Here is a 24,433-nt window from a genome sequence, read left to right as displayed (position 1 = left end):
GCTCATTGTCTGGCCTGTTAACTACCAGGAATTACGCAACCTAAAATTCAGCTGCCTGTCAATATCATCTTGTGTGAAAAGCCTAATCTTTGCAGATGTGGTTTTACCAGAAAATCTCAGCGCTATTTTTGGTAAAACCACATCTGCAAAGATTAGGCTTTCACACAAGATGATATTGACAGGCAGCGGAATTTTAGGTTGCGTAATTTGTAGTGAACAGGCCAAGAAATGAAGCGTGTTCACTGACTCCAAACCAGCTCTTCAGTGTTTCATGTTCGCCTTACGCCTCGTGGTTCAAGACCAGCTAGTTAGAGACATCAGACAGCTGCTCCATTATCTAGTTGAGCGACGAAACTACACGTTCCAGTGGTTCCTAAGCCACTCTGGCATAATAAGAAACGAATATGCCGATGCAGTGCTCTATCTTCGGATGGAAATGACGCACAAGAGTCCATCCCGCGTTTAAGAAAACATGCAGCAATTAAAATTACTGATCTTGAAACGAAGCCATAAGGCCTTCATAAAGCACTCTAAGTTTGCAGCACACATGAGTGCGGCTTGACCGGCCTCGTCTAGGTCGACTCTCGTCTGCACTCTCCCGACACGAGACGATGGTGCTTTGCCGACTCAAGCATGGTGCCTTTTTTACGATGTATTTTGCCTTCCGGATCGGCCCGGTATACAGTGCTGCGTGCAGTCGCTGCGGCAGCGAGGAAACCGTCCACCATGTTCTTGGGTGCTGTCCTCGCTATAGCACGCACAGGTCGTCGTCAGCTGCCGCGTTTACGTGCCTTGGCGACATGGCCTTCTCGGAAGAGGCAGTCAGAATTCTCACCCGAAGTTTCACCTGAACGGAGCCTATCAGGGCTTTATTGAGTATTTTGCGGAATAGTGGCCTATTAGACAGTTTACAAAGGTCGTGTTTCCCATCCTCTACCCCTTCTTATTTTGTTGTGTGTGAATGCGGTCAGGCCTGGTTCTTCTCTCCATTTTTCATTCAACATTTCTTACCCATTACTATTCCCATTAGTGTAGGTTAATAAAGCGGATGTAGTTCGCCCCGCCACGGTGGTCTAGTGGGTTATGGCGCTCGACTGCTGACCCGATGGCCGCGGGATCGAATCCCGGCCGCGGTGGCTGCATTTTGGATGGAGGCGGGAATGTTTGAGGCCCGTGTACTTAGATTTAGGTGCACGCTAAAGAACCCCACGTGGTCGACATTTCCAGAGCCGCCCTCCACTACGGCGTCTCTCATAATCATATCGTGGTTTTGGGAAGTTACTCCCAGATATTATTATTATTATTATTATTAGATGTAATTGGCGTTTATGCCCCTTCGTTTTCATTTGTAGCTCTTGATCTTTCTCTCTTTCAGGATAGCGAACTCACAAATACAAAGAAAACACTAAATAACAAGTTCTAATAAGGCTAGTCTGCAAGAATTGACACAATCAGCAAGTGCACAACACAGAATTCAGAAGTTGGAACAGAGAATTCCCTGTGACGTCAACGCTTCTAGGCCAATGCTACCTGCCTGCACCAAGTTTCACTTTCTCTGATACATTAAGCGATTCTACTCATCTCTCGTATGAAATGCGGCTCAGTGTGAGAGAGCGTTCAGTGGTTCTGCAGTAAATCATAAATACTATGGTACATAAACTACGAAACTTAGTGCCGATATCTCTCGTAGCGAGCTAGCTTTAGCGGATGCGAGAACTACGCATGTAGACAACCTAAGAACAGAGAGTAGAGTGTCGCTTATTTCTACGGGAAAAGAAGTTAGCCGTGTAGAGGCAGATGCATCTCAGTGTTGTGGTTGTGGCCTCTCTACAAAGCCAGGGCGACAGGAGTTGAGGTCAAACGACCCCGTCAGCGGGAGAGCTGATCTGCCGAGGAGCTAGAACATATCCCCTCAAAGTGCGACAAGAACGCATGGACTTCATGGGGATGGTTATGGTTACTTGAATTATTAACCTTTCAAAGCTAGCTTTTGCTTAGAGTTTCTACGTATTTATGATGTCGACTTCATAGGTGGTCTAATTTGACAAGTCCTTGATTACTAAAAGCGGATGTAACGGCTATAAAGATACAAGCCACAAAAAATGTCATAACCAAGAATTTCATAGAAGAACAAGGACGGCATCGGCAGATCATGGACCATGGTAACAAGAATAGCAAAATTACATATCCACATAATTTACTCAAAGAAACGCATTTAATTTTCACGCACATAACATGCTGATCGACGCACAGTATCTTAACCGCAAGTATATTGTGGTTTCGCTCCTACATTGAAAGGTGAATCTGCTCCCTTCCAAGCAACACCACGTTGTCTCAATACCAAACGAAATTGCTTCAATTAAGGCGCACTTGTAGGAGCCTCTAAAATAAAATCGATCGCAAACGTTTGCCATTGCAAACGGGGCAGCGAAGCAGGGCGGCCAAGCTGCCTCTACACGAGTCTTGAAAATTTTCATTGACTCGAAACGACTGAGATGGGCAGAACTCCTCTCACCGGCTTCGTTAGTTAATTACGGTCACCGATCACCTTTCATCTCGGACTGGTCTCTGCGTGTCGTATATCAGTGTTTGGTTTCCACAGAAGCCCCCGCTCGCTTCTTTCTCTCAGAGACAAAACTCCTCGTTTAATTAGAGGCGGTCGCACAGGCACGCCCTCTACCAGCTTGACTTCGGGGCATGCAAGAGTTCTCCGTGACGGTGCAGGGAGTCATGGACGAATGGTAGCCACATCAAAGAACGGAGTTCCTAGCTTAATGCGAGACTTCTGGGAAACTCGGGACATGAAGGAGGGAGGTGGAGGGCTGAAAATGTTTCCTTCAATATTATGTTTAAAATTCGGTAACCTCCCTCAATTCGTTTTCTTTGCCATCTTTCTCTGCGTTCGCGTTTCCCTTGTGTAAACAATTTGCACAACTGCCCTCGCGTGAATGGTCGTCGTGAGGTGGCAGACATGGCCCCCGTGGGAGTGTAATATTACACTAGATTTTGTAGAAGAAGTTGACTTCGTATGCGCTGTAATCACACCAAATAAATTTGATCATTTTCCCATTTGCGGTGAGTCACGGCAGCGGTGGCTACGTGATTGAGCGTCCGCTTCCGATGCGGAAAGTACCATGTTCAGTACACTGACCTGGCGCTCGGTTGTTCATGGGTGTTCGTTTCGAAAGGTAGCCCCATAAGGTTCTGTATAGGCCCCTGGGTTCACTTTAACCCACCACAGCCTTGGTGAAATAGTCGAGCATCCGCTGCTGTGTGGGAAGCAGAGAATTACCACCGCCGTGTACCTACCGGCGAAATAGGTGCAAGGGCACTTCCGGCCTTGTGCTTGGCAGAAGAATGTGCACAGTCGCTTGGGAGGGCGCCCACCCTGTGGAAAATTGACGGCATGGGACCGCCAGACCGAACCATACGGTCGACCTCTTTTCTTTAGTCATTGTAGCTTTAGACCACTGTGACCACTGAATGCCAAGCGAGAAAAAAAAAGAACAGCGCGGGCTTTGGCTCAAGCTAGCTCACATGTCCCGTCGTTTTATAGTATCTTTGAATAATAAAGCGCACATAAAAGAGTGGTGTGCGTGCCTAGTATCAAATAACATACTTTGTCAGTTCGACAAAAACACTGTGCTCTTCAATGAACTTTTGACATTCATTGACGAGCAGATCGCGGCTGAAATGACAGATCACACAGTTTCCCACAATGAAATCACTGTATTAAGCGACAAGAAAGAACGAAAACCTATGTCCACGGAGTCGGACGCACTAAATTTAACTACGCTTCTAAATGAGTAACCAGAGATTCAGGCTATCAGGCAATCTATAAATGACAGAATTCGTACATTCGAGATCCTAAGGCGGCTTAGAAACCTAACATTTACCAATTAAGCGGAATAGGCAACGTGTGCAGACATTCACTGCTGGCGGGCCTCCTGATTTTGTTAACGTCTCGCCATTCTCATCGCATACTTCATTCGCGTACTTTGGCTAACGACACTTGTAACACGCAGCCCGTAGGCAGTGCCTGCAAGGACTCTGATCTGATTAAGAAAGACTAATGACGCGTAACGCGTGCAAGCCGCGTTGTTCGTCAACAACGTTAGTTGCCTACGCCAAGCATAGCCTCGAATTCTAATGAGCCTGCAACGTAAGGCTTCGCCGACGCGGAAACACGTGCTCATTAAATGGTATGTAGATTTCACTTTTATTTCCTTGCGTGGGATTCGAAATTGTCGTGAGTGTTTCAATGAGCATATGATATACCAGTCTTCAAGATGGTACTGTGAAATGACAACTATCAGCAACCAAATGGCGGTGTGTGCTTTAATAGCATGAAAATAGAAGTAGTAGTGACGCTACGAGCATATTCCTATCATTTGGTTTCCAGTGATATACTCATCTCCCCTCGTTGCACTGATGCTTATCTTTGTGGAGTTTCAATTTATTAAGCTTGACTCTACCCTAGTTCAACAATTTCTTAGGGCGCATTTGGTTCGGTAAGCTGCGCTACGGATAATGCCAATTGCAGCGTTTTACACATCATGTTATGCCTGTGAATTACATTGCACTTTTAGCAAAACTGTAACATTTCATTTTGCTTACGTTTCGTGTGAAACTTAAGCTGGCCCTACACTTAGAAAACTTTCACAATACAATTATCTGGGGATTATGTTGCATCTAAGTGCTTTGATCGAAACGTATAGATTATATCAGTTGTAAAGCGTTCGGTTGAGATACCTTTGGCGCATTATTCTACCTTTCGCGCGTTATTTTCGTTGCCAGGAGGGACAAATCTAGTGGCATACAGAGCATTCATTAGCGGAAAAATTAGAATATTGTTTTTCCAGTTGAAATCAGTACGAAGTAGTCTGGGAAACTAAATCATCTTTGTCATATGGTAGTGCATATAGGGTCGCAGCCGAACAAGTCAGCAAACAGGAAGCACCTGGCTGTATCGTGGCTAGACGAGTTTCAAGCAAACAGAACCAATTGTAACGGAGCGTCCGGAGTGTAGTAAAGTATACTCCTCTCAGCAAGCTATACCATGGCTCAAGCAATTACGAGTAGATTAGTTGTAAAGTCCGTTGAAAGCCAATCGCTCCTCTATTTTTCCTTAATCTATTTCGAGCTTTTCCACATTCAGGAAATGTTGTACACCGTTAACGCACTGTACTCTCTTTATGGGTAGTAACAGTAGTATAGTTGTAGTAGTAGTAGTAAGTGATTGTTTATTTGAGGGATGTTGTACGAAAGGAGGGAAGGAAAAATAAAATTCGGATGCAGGACATATCTGACTGAGATACTGGAGTATGTTTATTAAATTACTCGTACAACCAAAAACCCATGTTCTTGCTATAATATTTGTTGAAACACGAAATCATAGTATTACAGTTTCCTTGAAAGCGCATGTGGAATCTCTCATGCTATATATCTTCAGACTGATGAAGAAGAAAAAAAAGCAAGAATATATCATGCATTCAACTGCGGCACTCTCAAGAGACACGCGTTCGACTTTTATTCAGACGTTAGAGCGGAGAAGTTCCACACGAATTAGCATACATAATATAATATCAAGAAAATGCTACTATTTAATAATTGTCGACGTTAATTACTCACGCTTGCGTTCTGTACGAAAGCGTGCGGACGTGACCTGTCGCCAAAATGATTTTGTTTCTGTTTTCAGGGCGACGCCTGAGTGGTCGCTTGGCCTCTCAAGCGAGCAAGAGGTCATTAAAAGTGCCCTGCAAGCGTAGAACACGTGCGTTACGCATTCAAAATAGGGCAACCATAATTGAAGCGAGGTCAGAAGGTCTTATAAAAGACACATTACATTTTAGTGTATCTTGTTTTACGTTCTAGCGGAAATTAATGGACTTCGGAAAGCGCAAGTTAATTGAAGGCCGGAGTGTAATGCTGTCCTAATCTCCGATAGAAAGAAATAACATAATGTTCGGCATTTAATTCCCTGAAACGTTGCTCTTACCTCTCGAAAGCAAATATTAGCAACAGTACTATTAAGAGAGAGAGAAAAAAATACGAATAACATAAAGGCAGGGAGGTTAACCAGGGTTGAGCCCGGTAGGCTACCCAGCACTCGGGGAGGGGGGAAGAAAAGTTAGAGAGGAAAGTCACCGTAGGAACCGTCGTAACAGTGGCTCGTTTGATATCACACAAAAAGAAGCAACAAATTTTGCAAGGGAGTAAGCGGCTGTTAAAGAATAGCTTCTTAAGCGGACAGATGCGGTTATCTTCTGCGGTTATCAATGCTCTGCGTTGTCTTACTGCGTGTGCGACAAAACGCGTTAAAAGTAAGGCAAATAGGGAAAGATAGGAACATTGTTTAGACTTCTATTGAGTTTAAACGGACCCTTTTCGACACGTATTCCGGTGGGTGTGCGTTCATGGACGTTGCTTCTGAGCGCTTTTACGTAGTACGTTAAAATATTACTGAAACATTTTATACCAACGAACCAACCAACCGCGAAGTAACCAACCTTGAAATACAATATTAATTAATAAAGCTTACTTGGCGCGAAGGCAGTTGCCGCTACTTTTACCTCTACTGTTTATCGCAATCTTAGCAAGCGGTTTAGGGCCACAGCGCATTCACATGATGGTCGTTTGATTTCTTCAGTGTTTTATAAGTTTCTCCGCCCAACCATAAAACCGCCTATTCACAGGCAATTTTCAACTTCTAGTCAGTGAAAGGGTCATTGTGAGGAGCATTACAAGGCAGCAGTGGCAGGAACGACCCGTGACACCACCATATACGACATTGCCTTACATGGGTATGGTAGTATAATATCAGGCAATAATCCTTGACTATAATCAAAAGACGCCAGGCCAAAGACCTCGCACAAGAAGTTTTGCCGAGATGCACCAGGCTTACCCGGATCTAACGAACGTGAGCATACGGTCCCGACATTCTCATTAACTTACTGCTTGACGATGCTGGTATATGGTCGGTAAATGGCCAATAACCGCCTACCCTCCTACGTGCTGCAACGCTCCGTATATTTGCTCGACGTGTTTTCGCCTGTAATCGGATTCAACCCGCTATCTCAGCAAAGTTCAACGGCCCCGGTCGAATTCAGTGGGTATCGTATTGAGAAACAAAGTGAGATTACGAAAAACCAAGAGCTGCTTAGGGGCGCTCTCCTTATAGTTGCACCAACGCAGCTGTACACACACACACACACACACACACACACACACACACACACACACACACACACATATATATATATATATATATATATATTGTGAGCGCTGACTGTGTCGGTCATCATCTTCACTTGTGCATACACACCATCGTGATCATCATCATTGTGTTGGATCGCCGGTGTTCGGTTTTTGGTTCGCGCGCCTTTGCTGTAAATACAACAATCGTTCCGTCGTACCTGACGTCGTCTCACAAGTGGTGGAGCGTGCTGTGATTTCCACGTCCGCTTGCTCTACCGGTCACCCCTGGAGCTCCGGTCTGGTCGACGACTGTGCTTGCCAACAACATCCATGGCACAAAACGACGCACCTCCTACCGTCCCTGCCGCGCCCGCTCAGCCTGCTGGGCCACGGTACACCGTGAGTACATCCCAGCGAGACCCTCCAGTATTTTCCGGCCTTCGCGGTGAGGACGTAGAAGAATGGCTGGACAACTACGACAGAACCAGTGCTTGCAATTATTGGGACGAGGCACACAAGCTGCGATATGTTCCTTTTAACCTCAAAGAGGTCGCGAAGACGTGGTACCATAACCACGAAAGCGACTTTCCCGATTGGTCAGCATTCACTGTGCAGCTGCGTCAGATCTTCGGCACGTCTGCAGGACGCTCTGAGGTAGCGAAACAGAAGCTCGCTACTCGCATCCAGGGACCCGACGAATTGTACACGTCGTACATTGAAGACGTTCTGGCTCTCTGCCGCCGTGCCCAAAGTGACATGACCGAGGCCGATCGCATTCGTCATGTACTGAAAGGCATCAACTCTATCGCCTTCAATGCTCTTGTCATCCAGAACCCAACTTCGGTTCAGGACATCATTACTACGTACCAACGCCTGGACGCACTCCACTGAATGCGCCTTCCACACGCCTCCTGTGACTCTCGCCTTACTGGAGAACATGAACTGCGCGCCCTCATCCGCACCATCGTGAGAGAGGAACTTCACGGCATTGTTCCTGGCAGCCCAGCTACTTCATCCGTCCGCTCTCCTCCTTCTAATCTGCGGGACATCATCAAGGATGAACTGGCGTTAACGACGAGCGTCGCACGTGCCCCGTCTCCTGCGGCTTTTCATGCGCCTTCATATGCCGAAGTCCTATCACGGCCTCCGGTACCAACTCCACCTGCGCCTGCGGACGTCGTATACGACCACTTGGCCGCGATGGCAGCCAAGGCACCAGCACAACAGCACTCCGCTCCTTGGCGCCCTGCACGCCCCATCTGTTTCTACTGTGGCATACGAGGCCATATCTCCCGCTTTTGCCGCCGGCGCCAGCAAGATGAACGACGAGGATATTCTTCCTACGAGAGAGATTTTACTCCGAGGTCCGATCCCTACGTTCCGGGACCCTACGTTCCCTCGTCACAACGCTCGCCTTCTCCTCCTCTGTCCCACGGCGACCCTCGTCCTTCCCGCTCACCCCGCCGTCGTTCACCGTCGCCCTTCCGCCGTCGTTCACCGTCGCCCTTCCGCCGTACTTCTGCGCCCTTACGTTCTGCCCCGACACCTCTCGACAACCACTCGGAAAACTAGAAGCTGCAGTTTTTGGAGGGGAAACTGCTCGTCGTCTAAACGCAATAATTCGTCCTGCGTGCCCTGAAAATTTACTGACTGTATGTGTGGAAGGTACTTTGGTGGACGCCCTTGTAGACACTGGAGCCTTTATCTCGGTCATTCATCGCAAATTATGCCGTCGCCTACGAAAAGTGCAAACTCCGTATGTTGGTCCGGTGTTATGTGGCGCCAATGACAATCCCATTTACCCTATTGGACAGTGCACTGTTCGTGTTCTGATCGACGGAATTCGCCATCATATTCAGCTTGCTGTACTTCCTTCGCGTGCTCACCAGATTATATTAGGCTGGGACTTCCTGTCAGCTGCTTCCGCTGTCATTTCGTGTGGTCCGCCCATTATTCTCATTACAGACACAGAGCATTCTAGTGCTTACGATTTCTCGTCGCCTCACCTTGTCGCAGCTGCGGATTTCGTCCTGCCTCCAGCCCAAGAACGTATTGTCACAATTAAATCAAGAGACCCTATAGATGGCGACGCAGTGGCTATTCCTGATCAGCGGTGTATTTTTCGAGGAATCGGCTTCGCCTGTTGTCTAGTGCGGTTTTCACGTGGTCATGCCAGTCTCACCGCCTACAACACGACATCAGAGACGCAACTCCTGTCGGAGGGGTCCACTGTTGCCAGCCTTATCGACACAGCACCGGTATGTGTCGTCACTGTATCGCCTCCCTCGTCAATCGCAAAATCTACGCCCTCGGGAGGTTCATATAGTGCTCTCAAGGCCACTTTGAGTAGCGATCTGACTCCAACACAAACCCATGACTTACTGGCCATTTTAACGAAACACCAAGCTTGTTTTGACGTTTGTTCGGATGGTTTGGGTCAAACTACGGCGGCCTCTCATCGCATCGACACAGATGGGTCACGCATCATTCGCCGTCGCCCTTACCATGTGTCGTCTTCGGAACGCAAGGTTATGGAGGAACAATTCAATGACATGCTCGCACGCAACGTTATCAGGCCTTCAGCAAGCGCTTGGTCTTCTCCTGTTGTCCTAGTTAAGAAAAAGGACGGGTCAGTACGATTTTGCGTTGATTACAGGGCACTAAACAAAATTACCCGGAAGGATGTATATCCTATGCCTCGGATTGACGATGCCCTTGACACCTTACAGGGTGCTGAATACTTTTCAAGCCTCGACTTGCGATCTGGCCATTGGCAGATCCCGATGCACGAGTCTGATAAAGAGAAGACCGCATTTTCTATACCTGATGGCCTCTTCGAATTCAATGTTATGCCTTTTGGGCTCTGCAATGCCCCAGCCACATTTGAGCGAATGATTGATACGGTGCTGCGGGGCTTAAAATGGAAGACCTGTCTTTGTTACCTGGACGACATCGTCATCTTTTCGTCCAGCTTCTCACAACACCTCGAACGTCTAGATGAGGTACTAACGTGTCTAGCCAAAGCCGGTCTCCAGCTAAATACCAAGAAGTGTCGGTGTGCGAGTCGCAGCATCAAAGTGTTGGGTCACGTCGTCAGCAAGCTTGGTATTGAACCTGATCCTGACAAGGTGGCCGCTGTATTGCACTTTCCTAAACCTACTACGCTAAAGGACCTTCGCAGCTTCCTCGGCTTAGCGTCGTACTTCCGCCGGTTTGTCCGTGATTTCGGCACTATCGCAGCACCTCTTCACAAACTTCTGACCACAAGTGCATTCCTTCGTTTGGACGGATGACTGTGAAGCTGCTTTCCAGACCCTCAAGCGATGCCTCACGTCAGGGCCAGTTCTTCGCCATTTCGGATCCCACAGCACCTACTATCTTGCACACTGACGCAAGTGGGCATGGAATCGGCGCTGTACTGCTGCAGCATGACCAGACTTCGCAAGAGCAAGTAGTGGCTTACGCGAGTCGCACTCTCTCTTCCAGCTGAACGGAATTACACCATCACTGAACAAGAATGTCTGGCCATCGTGTGGTCTGTGCAAAAGTTTCGCCCTTATTTGTACGGCCGCCGTTTTCACGATCGTCACAGACCATCATGCGCTCTGTTGGTTGTCCTCTCTGAAGAACTTGTCAGGACGCCTCGGCCGTTGGGTGCTCCAACTCCAGGAGTATGACTACATTGTCACATACAGGTCGGATAGGAAACACCAAGATGCTGACGCTTTGTCGCGTTGTCCGTTGTCGCAAAATAACCATGACACACCTACCTCCTGTGCGGCACCTCTCAGCGAAGCGACCACGCAGATGACCAGCCTTAGTCCCATCAAGTCTACTGCGCCGGATAACTTGCTTCAGTCCACAGACCTCGCCGCGCTCCAACGTACAGATACATACTGCCGTACAATCATCGATCGGCTCACTGGCTCGTCCCGTGCTCCCAACAGCCGCTTACGGCGACAGCTCGAGCGTTTCAAACTTCACGATGGAGCGCTCCTTCGGCACATTTACCATCCTCTCGGTAACCGATGGGTCCCAGTCATCCCTCGGCTCACTTCGACTCCAAGTTTTAGAAGCCTTTCACGACGACCCGACAGGCTGGCCACTTAGGTTTTCATAAAACCTACGATCGCATCAAGGACTCGCTGCTTCTGGCCTGGCCTTTCCACTAGTGTTTCCAAGTACGTCGAGTCCTGTTCGTCATGCCAGCACTGAAAACGTTCGACATCTCTTCCCGCCGGCCCTTTACAACCTCTACCGTGCCCGTCCGCTCCCTTCGAGTTCGTGGGCATAGACTTACACGGACCTCTTCCAATTACACCCGCCGGTCATCGCTGGATCGTTACTGCCGTAGACCACTTAACTCGCTACGCTGAGACGGCCGCTCTTCCTTCAGGTGCTGCCTGCGAAGTCGCCGACTTTGTCCTGCGTGCCATTATCTTGAGCCACGGCGCCCCTCGAGTTCTCCTTAGTGACCGTGGCAAGACCTTTCCTTTCTCATGTCCTCGCTGAAGTCCTACAGGCCTCTGACACCATCCATAAGACCACCTCGGCCTATCACCCGCAGACAAATGGTCTCATCGAGCGTTTTCACCGAACGTTGTCAGACATGATCTCTATGTATGTTCAGCCCGATCACAAGAACTGGGACACAATACTGCCTTTCGTTACGTTTGCCTACAATACTGCCATACAACGCACTACAAGCTACAGCCCGTTTTTCCTCGTGTATGGCCGTGCACCGTCTTTTGTTCTGGACACCAGCTTCTTGTCCGCGCCCTCTGTCCCGTCAGCGTCCCTTCCAGAAGAGTTCGCTGCCCGCGTCGCCCGCTGCCATGAAATTGCCCGCGCCAACACCTCTGCCATTCAGGCCAAGAGGAAAGTTCGTTGCGATGAGACACGTAGAGTTGTGTCTTTCCACCCAGGCGACAAAGTGCTCCTCTGGACACCTATTCGTACACCGGGGATCTGTGAAAAATTCGTTCACAGATACCTGGGCCCCTACACCGTGCTTGAACGAACCTCCGCTGTGAACTATCGCGTCGCTCCTGTTAGTTCGGCTTCGGACCGCCGCCGTCGCGGTACCGAGATCACCCACGTGTCTCGCCTGAAGCCCTATATCCGGCGTTCGTACCCTTCCTAAATGGACGACTTGCTGACCGCTTTCGTCAAGGGGGGAAATAGTGTGAGCGCTGACTGTGCCGTTCATCATCTTCACTTGTGCATACAAATCATCGTGATCATCATCATCGTGTTGGCTGGTCGGTGTTCGGTTTTTGGTTCGCGCGCCTTTGCTGTAAATATAACAATCGTCCTGTCGTACCTGACGTCATCTCACAATATATATTTAGTTACGATTTGATTAGAAATAATTACTGTAACAAGCATAAACTAGCGTATTATGGCATTACTTGCAATTGAATATCAAGTGCCTTGAAATAAGGTTGTATCCATTTGACGCGTTTACGGATAGTTCTTCATGGGTTGAAAGTTTGAAGCTTGAAGTTTGGTTTATTTTCCACATAAAGTACAAAAACAAGTGCACTTGAGATGTGGTTGGGAAGGTGGGAAAAAAAGCTACATGCAAGTAGCTTGACTGGCCCCACCTCCCATTACCCAGCAGCGGACACTATAGCAGGAGCAAAATTAAACGTGTACACAGGGCTCTTTGAGTTGCAAAGCCAAGTCATAAGAGACACTTGAGGAGAAGCATATAAAAGGATGCAGGTGGCGGCTGAAAGGGTTAAGGAGCTGCGTCAGGCTTCGTATGATAACCATTCAATCAATCAATTAACCAATCTTACTTCATTTAGTTGACAAACAGACAGAAGAGCGGCGAACAGAAGCTTCCATCAGACAGCTTGACGAGCCATCTGGCCCCATTACAAGGCTTCAAAGCAGCACGGACCTTTAAATGGAAATAAACGTGCGAATAAAAAATGAGAAATCACTTCAAAATAACACGGGATTAGAGATCATATAGATAAAGCAGCAGTACGGAAAATGTAATTACAATGCGCAAATTATGCATACTACTAAGTTATTATATCGCACTTGGCACATGTTAACTGAACATCAAGACTACTTGACGACGCTGCCCGTCATGAACAGGCAGCTGCACTAGGCAGATTTTAGGTGCAGCTTGATCGTGGTCGTCACCCCGCATCATGTCGTTCACATTTCGTAACGTGAATGGACGCATTGTTACACGATCTGAATGCACTGAGTGTAGGTCACCCGCTATAGACGTTAGCACCCCGTGGTGCACTAATTATTGCCCACATCGTTATCGCTGAAGCGAATGTATCGACGCTCGTTAAAATGATACGCAAGAACGCGTCTTAAATATGCGCCGCGTCACTTCCGATGTTTCACGACGCACGCTATCTGTCCGATGCACTGGCGTTTCAATGCAAGAGCCCAGACAGAAAGCCCGGGTTCACCGCGTGTACTACGACCACGTTTTGTCAAATACCCGCTGCGCCGCTGTTGAATGGATCTTTAGAAAGAAGCTATTAATGACACCAGATTCCTTTGATACTGATCGAATTGTCAAATGACTATTGTGGCACGTTGCTCGAACTTTTCATTTCGTCGTCGTTAGTGGTACATAGTCCCCTGATGCTTATCAAAGTATCGAAGGACTCTGATAGTACGTTGCTCGGACACTTTCGTTCGGACAGGAGCGTCCCGGTGGCATAAATTTGTCAGTACCGTGACATACGGTGATAGAATCACTGGAGTTGGCCTTTATTGATTTCATGAAATAAGACATATTAACGGACTATAAGTTGGCTATGTATTACAGAGAGTAACAACAACACATTGCTTACAAGACATATGCGGCATGAGCAAGCATGCCTTCAAACCACGCACTTTGTGACATTTATCGGTCTTGCTTGATTCCACACCCGTGTCCGATTGTAATAACCTAACTGAACGTAGCGGCGCCCTGAATTAAATAGATACTGATTACTTTCAGCTGGTACTAGTTCAGTTTCAATTCATCGTGCGTAGAATAAATAAATAAATAAATAAATAAATAAATAAATAAATAAATAAATAAATAAGTAAATAAATAAATAAATAAATAAATAAATAAATAAATAAATAAACTTCCTGTACGGACGAGAAGAAGAAATGCATTGCCTCAATGTCCACGGTGTTATAGCACCGCGTTAAGGCAGGCTTAGTATATTTGTTCTCCTTTTCTTCTTTCTCGTGAAAAAAAAAAGAACACTCACCAAAGTTGCAAAGAAAGGTGAAATTATCATGTTTAGAGACCGCTACGGGTGTTTTGTTCACAAACAAGCGAACTAAATTTGGCCATGCCTTTATATGCGTAGTAGATGGCGCAACGTATATTTGTCTTAGTATTTGCCTTTACCTGCAGCCACAATTCCCCCCCCTCCATTTTTTTTTCTATTTACAACAATAAGCTATGTTGACAATTAAGCGGGTGCACTCAACAAATGCCACCCTGGACGTCGAACGTCCATCCATCCAGTCATAGGCGTGCGCACAGGGGGGGGGGGGGGGGGTCAGGGGGGCGCAAAATCTGCCCCATACATTGACTTAGTAGGGTGGGGGGGGGGGGCGCTGCGATGAACCTTTGCTACCCCTGATGGGGAACCCTGCGCAAGCCTATGCATTCAGCCGTCAGCCTAAGCACGAATCAATGTCGTCTAATTAGTGCGTCCCTTTCATTGACAGCAATAAACGGCGCGCATTTCGCCACGGAAGGGCGCGTCCCTGCTGAATTGCGCAGGGTACGAACACGCGCCTTTTTTTACGTCGAATTAATTTTACATTCAACCTCTCGCTCTCTCTCTCTCTCTCTCTGGTCGAGCGCTGTCAGAGACGTAATTCAATCAAGACCTCGGCGGTTTCACTCGTTCCGCAGCGCCAGCGATTCCAGGCTCATTTGCAATCGCACACCCAATTCACAGCACCCGCTATTTTTTTTTATTATTCTTACAACCACTTCCTATAGCGCTCCCTTAGCCTCGACAAACACACACACACACACACACACACACACACACACACACACACACACACACACACACACACACACACACACACACACACACACACACACACACACACACACACACACACACACACACACACACACACACACACACACACACACACCTACTGGAGTGGGCGAGCGGGCGGTTGGCGCGGCGCGCTTTTAGTCGTCGAACGGCGGAGCAGCGCACTACATATTCAACCACGCGGCGACCCTCGCATTTCCTTTTCGCCTCCTTCTCTTCGCATTAATGCGACTTTTACGTTCTCATTCGCAAGGCGTGCCGTTTGAAGAACTTGATGACCCGGCGGCAGCGGGCATTTACAGCCTGATCGTGCCACAGGGCGAACCTTTCTTTCTTTCTTTCTTTCTTTCTTTCTTTCTTTCTTTCTTTCTTTCTTTCTTTCTTTCTTTCTTTCTTTCTTTCTTTCTTTCTTTCTTTCTTTCTTTCTTTCTTTCTTTCTTTCTTTCTTTCTTTCTTTCTTTCTTTCTTTCTTGATATGCTTCTCTTCCTGGTGCTTTGTCAGCTCCCAGTTAAAGGAAGGGCAAAATGCAAATACCGTCGCTAGGGGCGCTGCTGACGCAATTAGCGAGCCGCAAAGGGGAGCGCGATCTCTCTATCGAGGAGAAAAGGAAAGGGTGTGAGCGTGGAAGTGAGAAAGGAGGACAGAATGGGCGGAGTAGATGGGTAGCTATGGTGGGTCTTGCATCGTCAGCCGCGATGCAAGATCCACCATAGCAAGTGAATGCGTAAGAAATGAAAGGAGTGGACGAATACGCAAAGCAGGCACGAATCGGGACATGCGCCGCGCATACACTGCATAACAGAGCAGAGCAGAGACACAAGGCGTCGGAGGGAGTGCGCAAGTGTGAATGGGAAGGGGGCCGCTGCAGAAAGAAGGCAATAAAAAGAGGTCGTATACCAACGGGAGCTCCGTATATAAGACCCTTATAAGGGAAGCAAGAAAGTAAAAAAAAAGAAGTAGAGGAGGAAGGGAACGAAAAGAAGGACAGGAGGTAGGGTTTAGCCCGCGGCAAATTAGAACGACCGCGGAGAACGACGTCGCGTGCGAGGTCCACCGCGATCTCCTTAGAGAGCAGCGCGCCGGGACCGAAGGGAAATAAAAGGTGGACTGCAGACAGTCCCGGGAACGCTGATTCATCAGGACTGCGACGAAGTACAGTCGCCCATGTAAGGTGGACGGGAAGCGGCGAATCCGTACGCACGACTGCGAAAGCAAAGAATGGAAGAAGCCTCGCGTGGCCCGGAGCTGGTGTTTTTCCATTAACTCTCGCCGGTCGGAGCGTGCGGCTGAGTTGGCGGTCTCGAGCTCGCCGTTACGCAATCACCGAGCAGGATTTTCTCTCTTTCTCTCTCAATTCTTAGCCGAGAGTTGAGCCGAGGAAAGGTGGCGAGATCCCGGGTTTTCCGTAACCACCTACGTCGGCATGTGTCTCAGCGAGCGGTTCCAATCGACACGACGTGATTCGATAAAAGAAATGCTACGTTACTCAAAACCGTTGCGACTGTTATACCCCATTGCATTCTACAAAGTTGATTGATTCCTTATTTCGAGAGATTAAATATCTGTCCGCCTGTACACTCATAACCACCGTCTCGACCACCGCATTTATACATCGTCGCTCTCACATTTGATGCAAGGAAGGCCCACAGCGATCGATCATGTGACCCACGATCATGTGACCCGGTATTTTAGCATGGCACTCATTTGTACTATGGGAGGTGTGTCTAAACATGAAGAAGTTTGGTTTTTACCGGGCACTTACCGAAGGTAACTCTTACCTCTTTCTGGGTTCTTCTCACTGAAAGATTACATGTGTACTTAATGCAAAACGAATCAAGTTCGTCCACTGCAACAGATCATTGCTATCCATTAGACCATTGACGCGTGCATTCATATGGCGTGAGATAGAACAAAGTTTGCCGGGCGAATTTTGCCGTGCTTTTTTTGCCGTGCTTTTTTTTTTGCCGTGCTTTTTTAAGCGTGCAAGCTGGTGCTCTGAGAAGTACGGCGCGTATATGACGTCGAAATAAACTAGAGGACTGTGTAGCATACTGGGCGAGCTTCTTGGATTCTACAAGGACCATACATATAATGCGAGCCGGAGACCGGTTGGACACACAAAGAATGGCAAATTCGGAGAGCGATGCAGTGACAGTGACCAAGCAACGGAAACCCTCTGGGCCTTCGTTCAACCGCAAATTCAACAGAAGAAACACTGACGTCGTCAAAAAGGCAGTTTTATTCTCGCAAGGGCAGTTTTATTCTTATGTACGAATTGGATTCTTATGTAAGAATTCAATCCTTCTGCGACCGCTTTTACGCGACAAAGCGCTGCGAAGTTCCGGATCGGTCATGGAAGTCATTCTAATGTTAATTCATAGAATAAGTGCTCGGCGACGGGACAAGAACACGCGTTACGCAGGCGTTCTTTGCCCCGTCCGCCATCGCTCGAAATAACTGTGAAATGGACCAACAGACTGAATCGTTAACGTTTCGGTCATTCCAATGTTTTCTCGTCTGAACACAGTGAATCGGGTGTTCCATCGACGTCTCCATTGGTCGTGGTCGTGCCGTTACCTGTCGCCATACTCACAATTGTTCGCTCTCTACATACGGCCATGTAGAAACATCCGATAACGCCTTTCGGAACCACAAACAATGTTATAAATAATCGCATTCCTAACCGTAAACGCAAAATGCTTCGTGTAAAATTGCGTTCCCGCGTATGTGATCATCAGCTTAGGGAGAGCTCTTTATCTAATTGCATAAAATTTTGCCGGAATATACATGACGCCTACGTGCTTCCCTGCAAAAGGAAGGGTATTGCACATGGAAAGGAGCAGAAGGGCAGGAAAGGCAAAAGAGAGAGAGAGAAAAAAAAATGTATGGTCGAGGCATGTACAGATAAGACAACAAATGTAACGTTTGTGATGTAGAGAGCTTATCGATTCACTGTATGCCTTCGAAGAACACGAAAAAACAAAAACAATTTAGAGCTCGGCGTTGTTGTGGAATAGAACAAGGGGGTCAAATATTTTCCCGAGATCCAGCGATACCCGGGAAGTTGAGCACGTCCTACTGCGGAGACGAGTTCTTTGTTCTTTGTGTTCCTGCTGGCAATCTATGTTAAGATCAATAAAACGAGCGTTTGGCAAGCGCAATTCCTGTCCTCTGGTGCATAGCCGTGCGCCGAGCTTTCCCTTAGAGGAGGCGAAGTCTCATCGCGGTGACCACCACACATCCACACAACTGGTCGAGGGCGAATGAAATCAAGGTTCGCGCTGCATGCGTAAATTAAAACAAAGCGATGATGTCCTCCTCAGAACGAAATGCCATCGGTTGCCGGATTTCCCAGGATAAGGATTGGAAGTGGAGAGTTCTTGAAATGCAACATTAGGGATCCTCTGTGGTCATTATCGTCAAAAACATGCATGGCTATAACCATGTATCTTAACCATGTATCTTAAACAACGATGGGGCGGCACCGACTGAGGAGAAGTTTGGGAAAGACTCTTGGCGCCCCACTCACATGATTAAGGAAAGGGATGCTACCTCTCTGCCCCCCCCTCCCCCTCGGTGCACGACTATGCTCGGGTGTACATATTCACGGAGGTATACCCGCGATTATACCCTCGAAATATGAGATCGACGCAATGGAGAATAAGCATTTAATACACGCGTTCGATTTATGGAACACTTAGCGCGAAAACAGCGCAATTAAGTTGATAAGAACGATTCCCTTCCCTCTTTTGTCTTTAATGTAAGCTGCGTCCCTGATATACTGCAGAGCGAAAACCGCGAATTGCGATGCGTAGAAGAGGACGAAACGGGAAGTATGCGGGCGAATGCCGAAGCAAAACTGCCACCATATGCGACGACGACAACAACGCGCGAGCGCAGGAGGAGGACTGCCGGTAAAGCTGGCCACTTTCCCACGCCCTGTCCTCCGAGTTGCCGGCCGTCCATATAGGCGATGGCCCCTAGCGAGCATCATACGACGACCGCGCAGTACCAGCAGTTTTTTTTTTTTTCTTTTCCGGTAGGCGAAAAGCGGAAGCAAGCGGCGATGGGGGTAAGGGGGGGGGGGTGTCCTTCCGGGACCCTGTGCACCGCTTTTGTTTCTTTCTTCGATGACCATCTTCCTCTTCTTCTTCTTCGGCTTGTTTTCTTCTCTCTTTTTTTCTGCGTTCGCTTGCCCCGCGTATCGTGGACACCGAGCGTTGGAAGGAGTTTTGTCGATTCCGCGCCACGCCTGGACCATAAATCTGCCGCCTTCGTGCGTGTGTGCGTGTGTGTATGTGTACTTGTGCACGTACGGGTCGCAGATCTGGAAAAAGAACCACGGGGGCTGACCCAAACTCGAGATGTATGCCTCGGCGGCGGCGGCCACCCACCCACAGCCGTTCGTTTCGTTTCGTTTCGCGTGCGCTGCCGTCTTCACCTCCCGAAAACCGGTCGCGGCCCCCCTTCTCGCGGTTGTCGTGTTGGTCTGATACGGTCCGTGCAATCGCATCACGGAGTCTCTTCTTATGAGAGAGAGCGGAAACCAGTGCGGGCATGGGACCGCCCCGGACGCGGCGAAAATGCGCCGCCTCTGTTTTCTAGCCGGAATCTCACCCTTTCGTCTCTTTGTTTTGCGTCGAGGTATACACGCGCAGCAGGTTAGAGGGATTCGCTATCACGTTGGTTAGGCTTGACGTGGAGGCCCTGAGCGGTCGCCGTTTCATGGTTGCGAGTCGATACACAAAGTTTGTCCGTTGGCAGCATGCTGTTCTCTATTGCGCCACGTCTATAGTGAACGCACTAACAAACCGCTAAACACGAGAGTGAACAATGTTCGCTTCTCACGGTCTAGTTTCGCTTGTTTTTACTGTTATGTTTTGTGGAGTGAGTGCGTCGTTTGTTCGTGCAATGCGCGTGTGGACTTACGGGAAAATTCTAAACTATGTATTGGGATAGCCGGTTCAATTGCTGCTTCTGCCTTCCCATATGCGTACAATCATAAAAAAAAACAATACCAACAACCAAAGTCGCACGCTCCTTCATGCATTTGCCTAAGATGACTCGAGGTTCAAAGCCAGCTTCTTTTTGTTCTGCGTCAATTGTATCGATCCCCCCCTTCCCTCCGAGCACATTCTGCACCCGACGTGGTTTTGCATTGCCTCCGGGAGCGGAGGCAATGGATGCTTTCTGCACCTCATGCGGTTTTGCAGGGCCTCCGGGATCGGCCCACCTTTGACCAAGCGACGATGTAATGTGATGACGTCATGATGACGTCGCAAATTTTGGCGACCTGTGACGTCACGATGACATCATAGGGAAACGTCATCACATGATGATTTTTTGCATCGCTAGTGTTGACGCCGACGGTCGTTTTTCGCGTTTGACGAGGCATGTAAGGCTCTCGCCTGAATAACCAGATCGAAGGCGATCATTGAGATAGCGCTCTTGAAGAGAAAAAAAAAAGCAGCGCCACGGAATAAAGAAGCAGCAGAGTGGGCAGGTGTATGGAAACAAGCGTTATTTTACTATTACATACCTAATGCACAGATTACCCCTACATACGTGATCGAGCAGGCAAGGGCAGCGGCCTGCAGGTTGCTGCCTTCACCTACTTGTTTACGTTCAGGGGCGTTTCCAAGGGGGGGGGGGGTAGGTTCAACCCCGCCCCCCTCCGAAAATTTTCGATTTTGCTTGCGTATATACACGCACGCATACAAACGCACGCACGAACGTACATACAGTATGGTGGAACACCCCCCATCCGAAGAATATATATATATATATATATATATATATATATATATATAATATATATATATATATATATATATATATATATATATATTATTTATGAACGCAAGTTCTCGTGGATTCGGCCAGTGAAGTACAGCGAACTTATAAACACTCGTGAGGCTGGGTTCGAAATTCGCAGACGCAACCTCACGCTAGAATTGCTCGTGAGATAAAATTTCAGTCAATCATGACGCTGAACTTGTGATTAGCGAAGGCGGCCAGGCAACCACAGAGAGCTTCATAGAGCTTACGTAACAAAAGCTCTGGGAATGTGGCCTCCTCTGGTTCAGCGTTCCCTTTGAACCGGCCGCGAGAAGCTTCGTGCAGAAGTCGACGTCCTGCGCTCAAGGGCACACAAACAGGCAAGCAGTGAAAGTGAACGAGTCGCACGGCACGTCCTTCGCGGCGCGTTATTCACGGCGAAACAATGTCTAGCACACGCGTGCGGGCAGTCAATTAGCTTTCCCAAGCGAGGCATCGCTCTTCGGCCTTATGCCCGCGGTGCTTCGTTTTTTCCGTCCGTCCCCGTCGTCGTCGCCGTCAGCTATTACTACACAAAAACCTCCACACACCCTCCCCCGAGGCGTCGTGTAACATCGCGAGGCCCGCTCCCAGCGCCACAATTTCGCGAGCTCGCCGCAAAAACTCCCCGTCACACACAGAGAAGCGGCTCGAATCGAAAGCCGGCCGCATCCTTGTGCCGAAAACGCTCGCTGCCGGTGCGTGGTTCGCCAACCTTCTCGTGGCGTGTGTCTGACAAGGTGCGGGAGAAACCACGTGTTCGCTTGCGTTTGTGGCTGGCGGCGTGCGTGTACGCGGCTCATCCGAGTGTGGAGTCAGTGCACGCTCGGATGCGTCGAACTGTCGGCGAGCGCTTCGTCGGTGCATCTTTTACTTTTCCTCGGCGGCGAGCCATCTTCCAAGCAGCTGAGACGTTCCGACGTGGACGGTGCGTCCTTCGGCGCCGTTTGCATTGCCCCGCCGCCGGTTGCTCTAGCGGGGCTGCCCCGTCTTTCAGGAAGACACCGTGATGACCTCGGCCGTCCAGTCGCCTCCTCCTTCTCCTCCTCCTCACCGGATTCACTGATATGCAGTAAGCGTCGTCGTCGAATTTCGCTTTTCTCGGTAACTCACCGCGCTGTCTGGCACGTGACCGCTTCGACGCACTCGCTCGCAATCGCACTCACTCCCCGGCCCGACGCCCCGAAATACAGCGGGTCTTAAAATAACTGGCCGCGTTATTCGATGCTCTTCGACCGCGCGTGGTCTCCCTCTCATTGTGATGCAGCGGGATCAGCTCGGATTGGAGTCTACAAGTGCTGTAATTAATGTATACACAATTCTGTGTTTGCGTTCGCGCATTTTGCGTGAACCGGTGTGCGAACAGAGACGCGTTCTAACTGTAAATGAGGCGATCGCCAGCAGCCTTTTAAACAACAAATGTGGTCATTTGTTGTTCAGCAGCGCCGCATTTGAGCTTATTTTACAAGTAGGTTTACAGGCGCAGTAAGCGGTCGTGTCGTATTCCGACGGCCTTCGCACTGTTCTGTTAGTGATCACTCCCTTCCTAGTTCAGTACCTTCGTTCACATTTGTATATCTGTGTTTTCATGTAATAATAATAATAATAATAATAATAATAATAATAATAATAATAATAATAATAATAATAATAATAATAATAATAATAATACAAAGCCAGGTCTGTCGTGCTAAAAGTGTGCAAAATGGCTATCAATCAAATCTTTCTCCGTCTCCAAAGCCTCAACTTAGTCTGTTTTCGCATATCCGGCGAACTGGCTTTTTAAGCTGTGTCAGACTAAACACACTACAATCCTAAAGCACAGATTTATTTATTTATTTATTTATTTATTTATTTATTTATTTATTTATTTATTTATTTATTTATTTATTTATTTATTTATTTATTTATTTATTTATTTATTTATTTATTTATTTATTTTTCCCTTTGTGTGTACGCGTGCGTGTGCGATCAATGACCGTTGGTGACTCCCGAAAACAGGGATGCAAGCTTTTTCATTCAAACCGTTCAGCAGGACTTCCTTTTGTTTGCGCTTTGCGGCCTGACCAAACGCTTAGGATAAGAGAGACACCATTTTATCTCGTGATCAAACGTGCGAACGAATCGCGAATGTTTGGTCGATGTGTTTCGACACGCCTACGGTATTAGTTGTCCAATAAAAAGACATTCGCTATATAGGTCAATATAGTCACGTGGTCGCTTGTGCGCAACATTTTACCGCTGCTTGAGTACGCCCACGTGTACACAGAAACCTCCGAGCGCAGAATTATTAATATTTGTTCGCTTGGCAAACATAGAGTCGTTGGCAGAAACGCTTTTTTTACCCTTCGTCGTCTGGCAACTATACTATTCAACACAGAAATTCAGAGTGCACCCGTATAATGCGCAGCTTTGCTACTCGGCAAGTTCCAGAAATCTGTAAAGCTTTCTGCATCAATGCAGGATCAGATAAATGTGTGAGTACGCCTTCACCTTCTTTGCATGCCAAGCAAAAAAGCTTACCCAAAGCGACCTTACAGTCATCCGTGTTAGCAACACCGTCTGTACCTCGTTGTCGCTTCTGCGCACGTATGTGCATTGCCATAGTTTTGCGTCCTTAAACTTACAGATGATGTCTCGCGCCCGTCCTGTTTACGTTTCCCTTCCTTGTGTGATTGTTGATTTGCGCCGTTCAGATGTGTAAGTTCAACTATACCATATGACGCGACCGTTTCCTGCACCTAATCCGTGGTAAGATACCAAGGAGGATTTAAAAAATTACTAGTGCTCGATTTTATTCCTGAGTAATGATGATGACGATAATGCAAACGTAAATACTGCGTAAAATGCTGTGTTCCCGTGCGCATCGTTGCCACATTAACGGCGTACGAATGGCAGGACCAGCGTAAGGCACGGGTTATCTGCTTCTTAGCCTTGTCTCACAAGAGCAAGCTCTGTCTAAAACAACGCTCTGAAGAAGCATTCATATGAGAGTCACCTCTGAAAGCAAAACGTGGCAGCGCACGTGTGTCACTGAAGGCTCTGTTTGAAATCCTGACTCTTCCGTATCTTTTCATAAAGAGAATTCGCTTCATTGCGCATTATCCCTTCACCATTCACCAACCCTCTTTTCATATTTTTCCCAAAGGGTTCAAGTCCTTTTTTTTCCCGCACTTTAAAGAAAAAGCGGGTGAACTATCCAAATATGGCGCGAAATTGAGCAAAGGAAAGGCCACCCACACATAGCATCCGTACTGAAACGTTCGATAATTTCATAGGTTTTTCATATTTTGTCATATATATATATATATATATATATCTATATATCAGGCAAGTGGTTTCAGTGGATCCAGTGATT

At 47.8% G+C, this 24,433-nt stretch overlaps 2 protein-coding genes across 4 annotated transcripts in view; one reads left to right on the top strand and one right to left on the bottom strand.

Moving 5' to 3' along the window:
• LOC119386937 (uncharacterized) overlaps positions 1 to 24,433 on the bottom strand; it is a 269,999-nt gene that overhangs the window by 151,834 nt on the left and 93,732 nt on the right. The window lies entirely within an intron of this gene.
• LOC119386934 (acetylcholinesterase) overlaps positions 1 to 24,433 on the top strand; it is a 173,776-nt gene that overhangs the window by 75,362 nt on the left and 73,981 nt on the right. For 2 of the 3 annotated variants that reach the window (XR_007415382.1, XM_037654225.2), the window contains exon 1: positions 21,878 to 22,147. The exons of the other annotated variant lie outside the window; for it this stretch is intronic. Coding sequence is in view for 1 of the 2 variants with exons in the window: in XM_037654225.2 (XP_037510153.1) it covers positions 22,143 to 22,147 (5 nt within the window). In the remaining variant the exon portion in view is untranslated. Of the gene's footprint in view, positions 1 to 21,877; positions 22,148 to 24,433 lie in introns of those variants that run through there. 3 annotated transcript variants of the gene reach the window in all.

This window comes from Rhipicephalus sanguineus, chromosome 3 (assembly GCF_013339695.2).
Source record: "Rhipicephalus sanguineus isolate Rsan-2018 chromosome 3, BIME_Rsan_1.4, whole genome shotgun sequence".
NCBI classification, from domain to species: Eukaryota; Metazoa; Arthropoda; class Arachnida; order Ixodida; family Ixodidae; genus Rhipicephalus; species Rhipicephalus sanguineus.
Note: the sequence above shows the minus strand (reverse complement) of the source record. Positions and strands in the feature narration are given on the sequence as shown.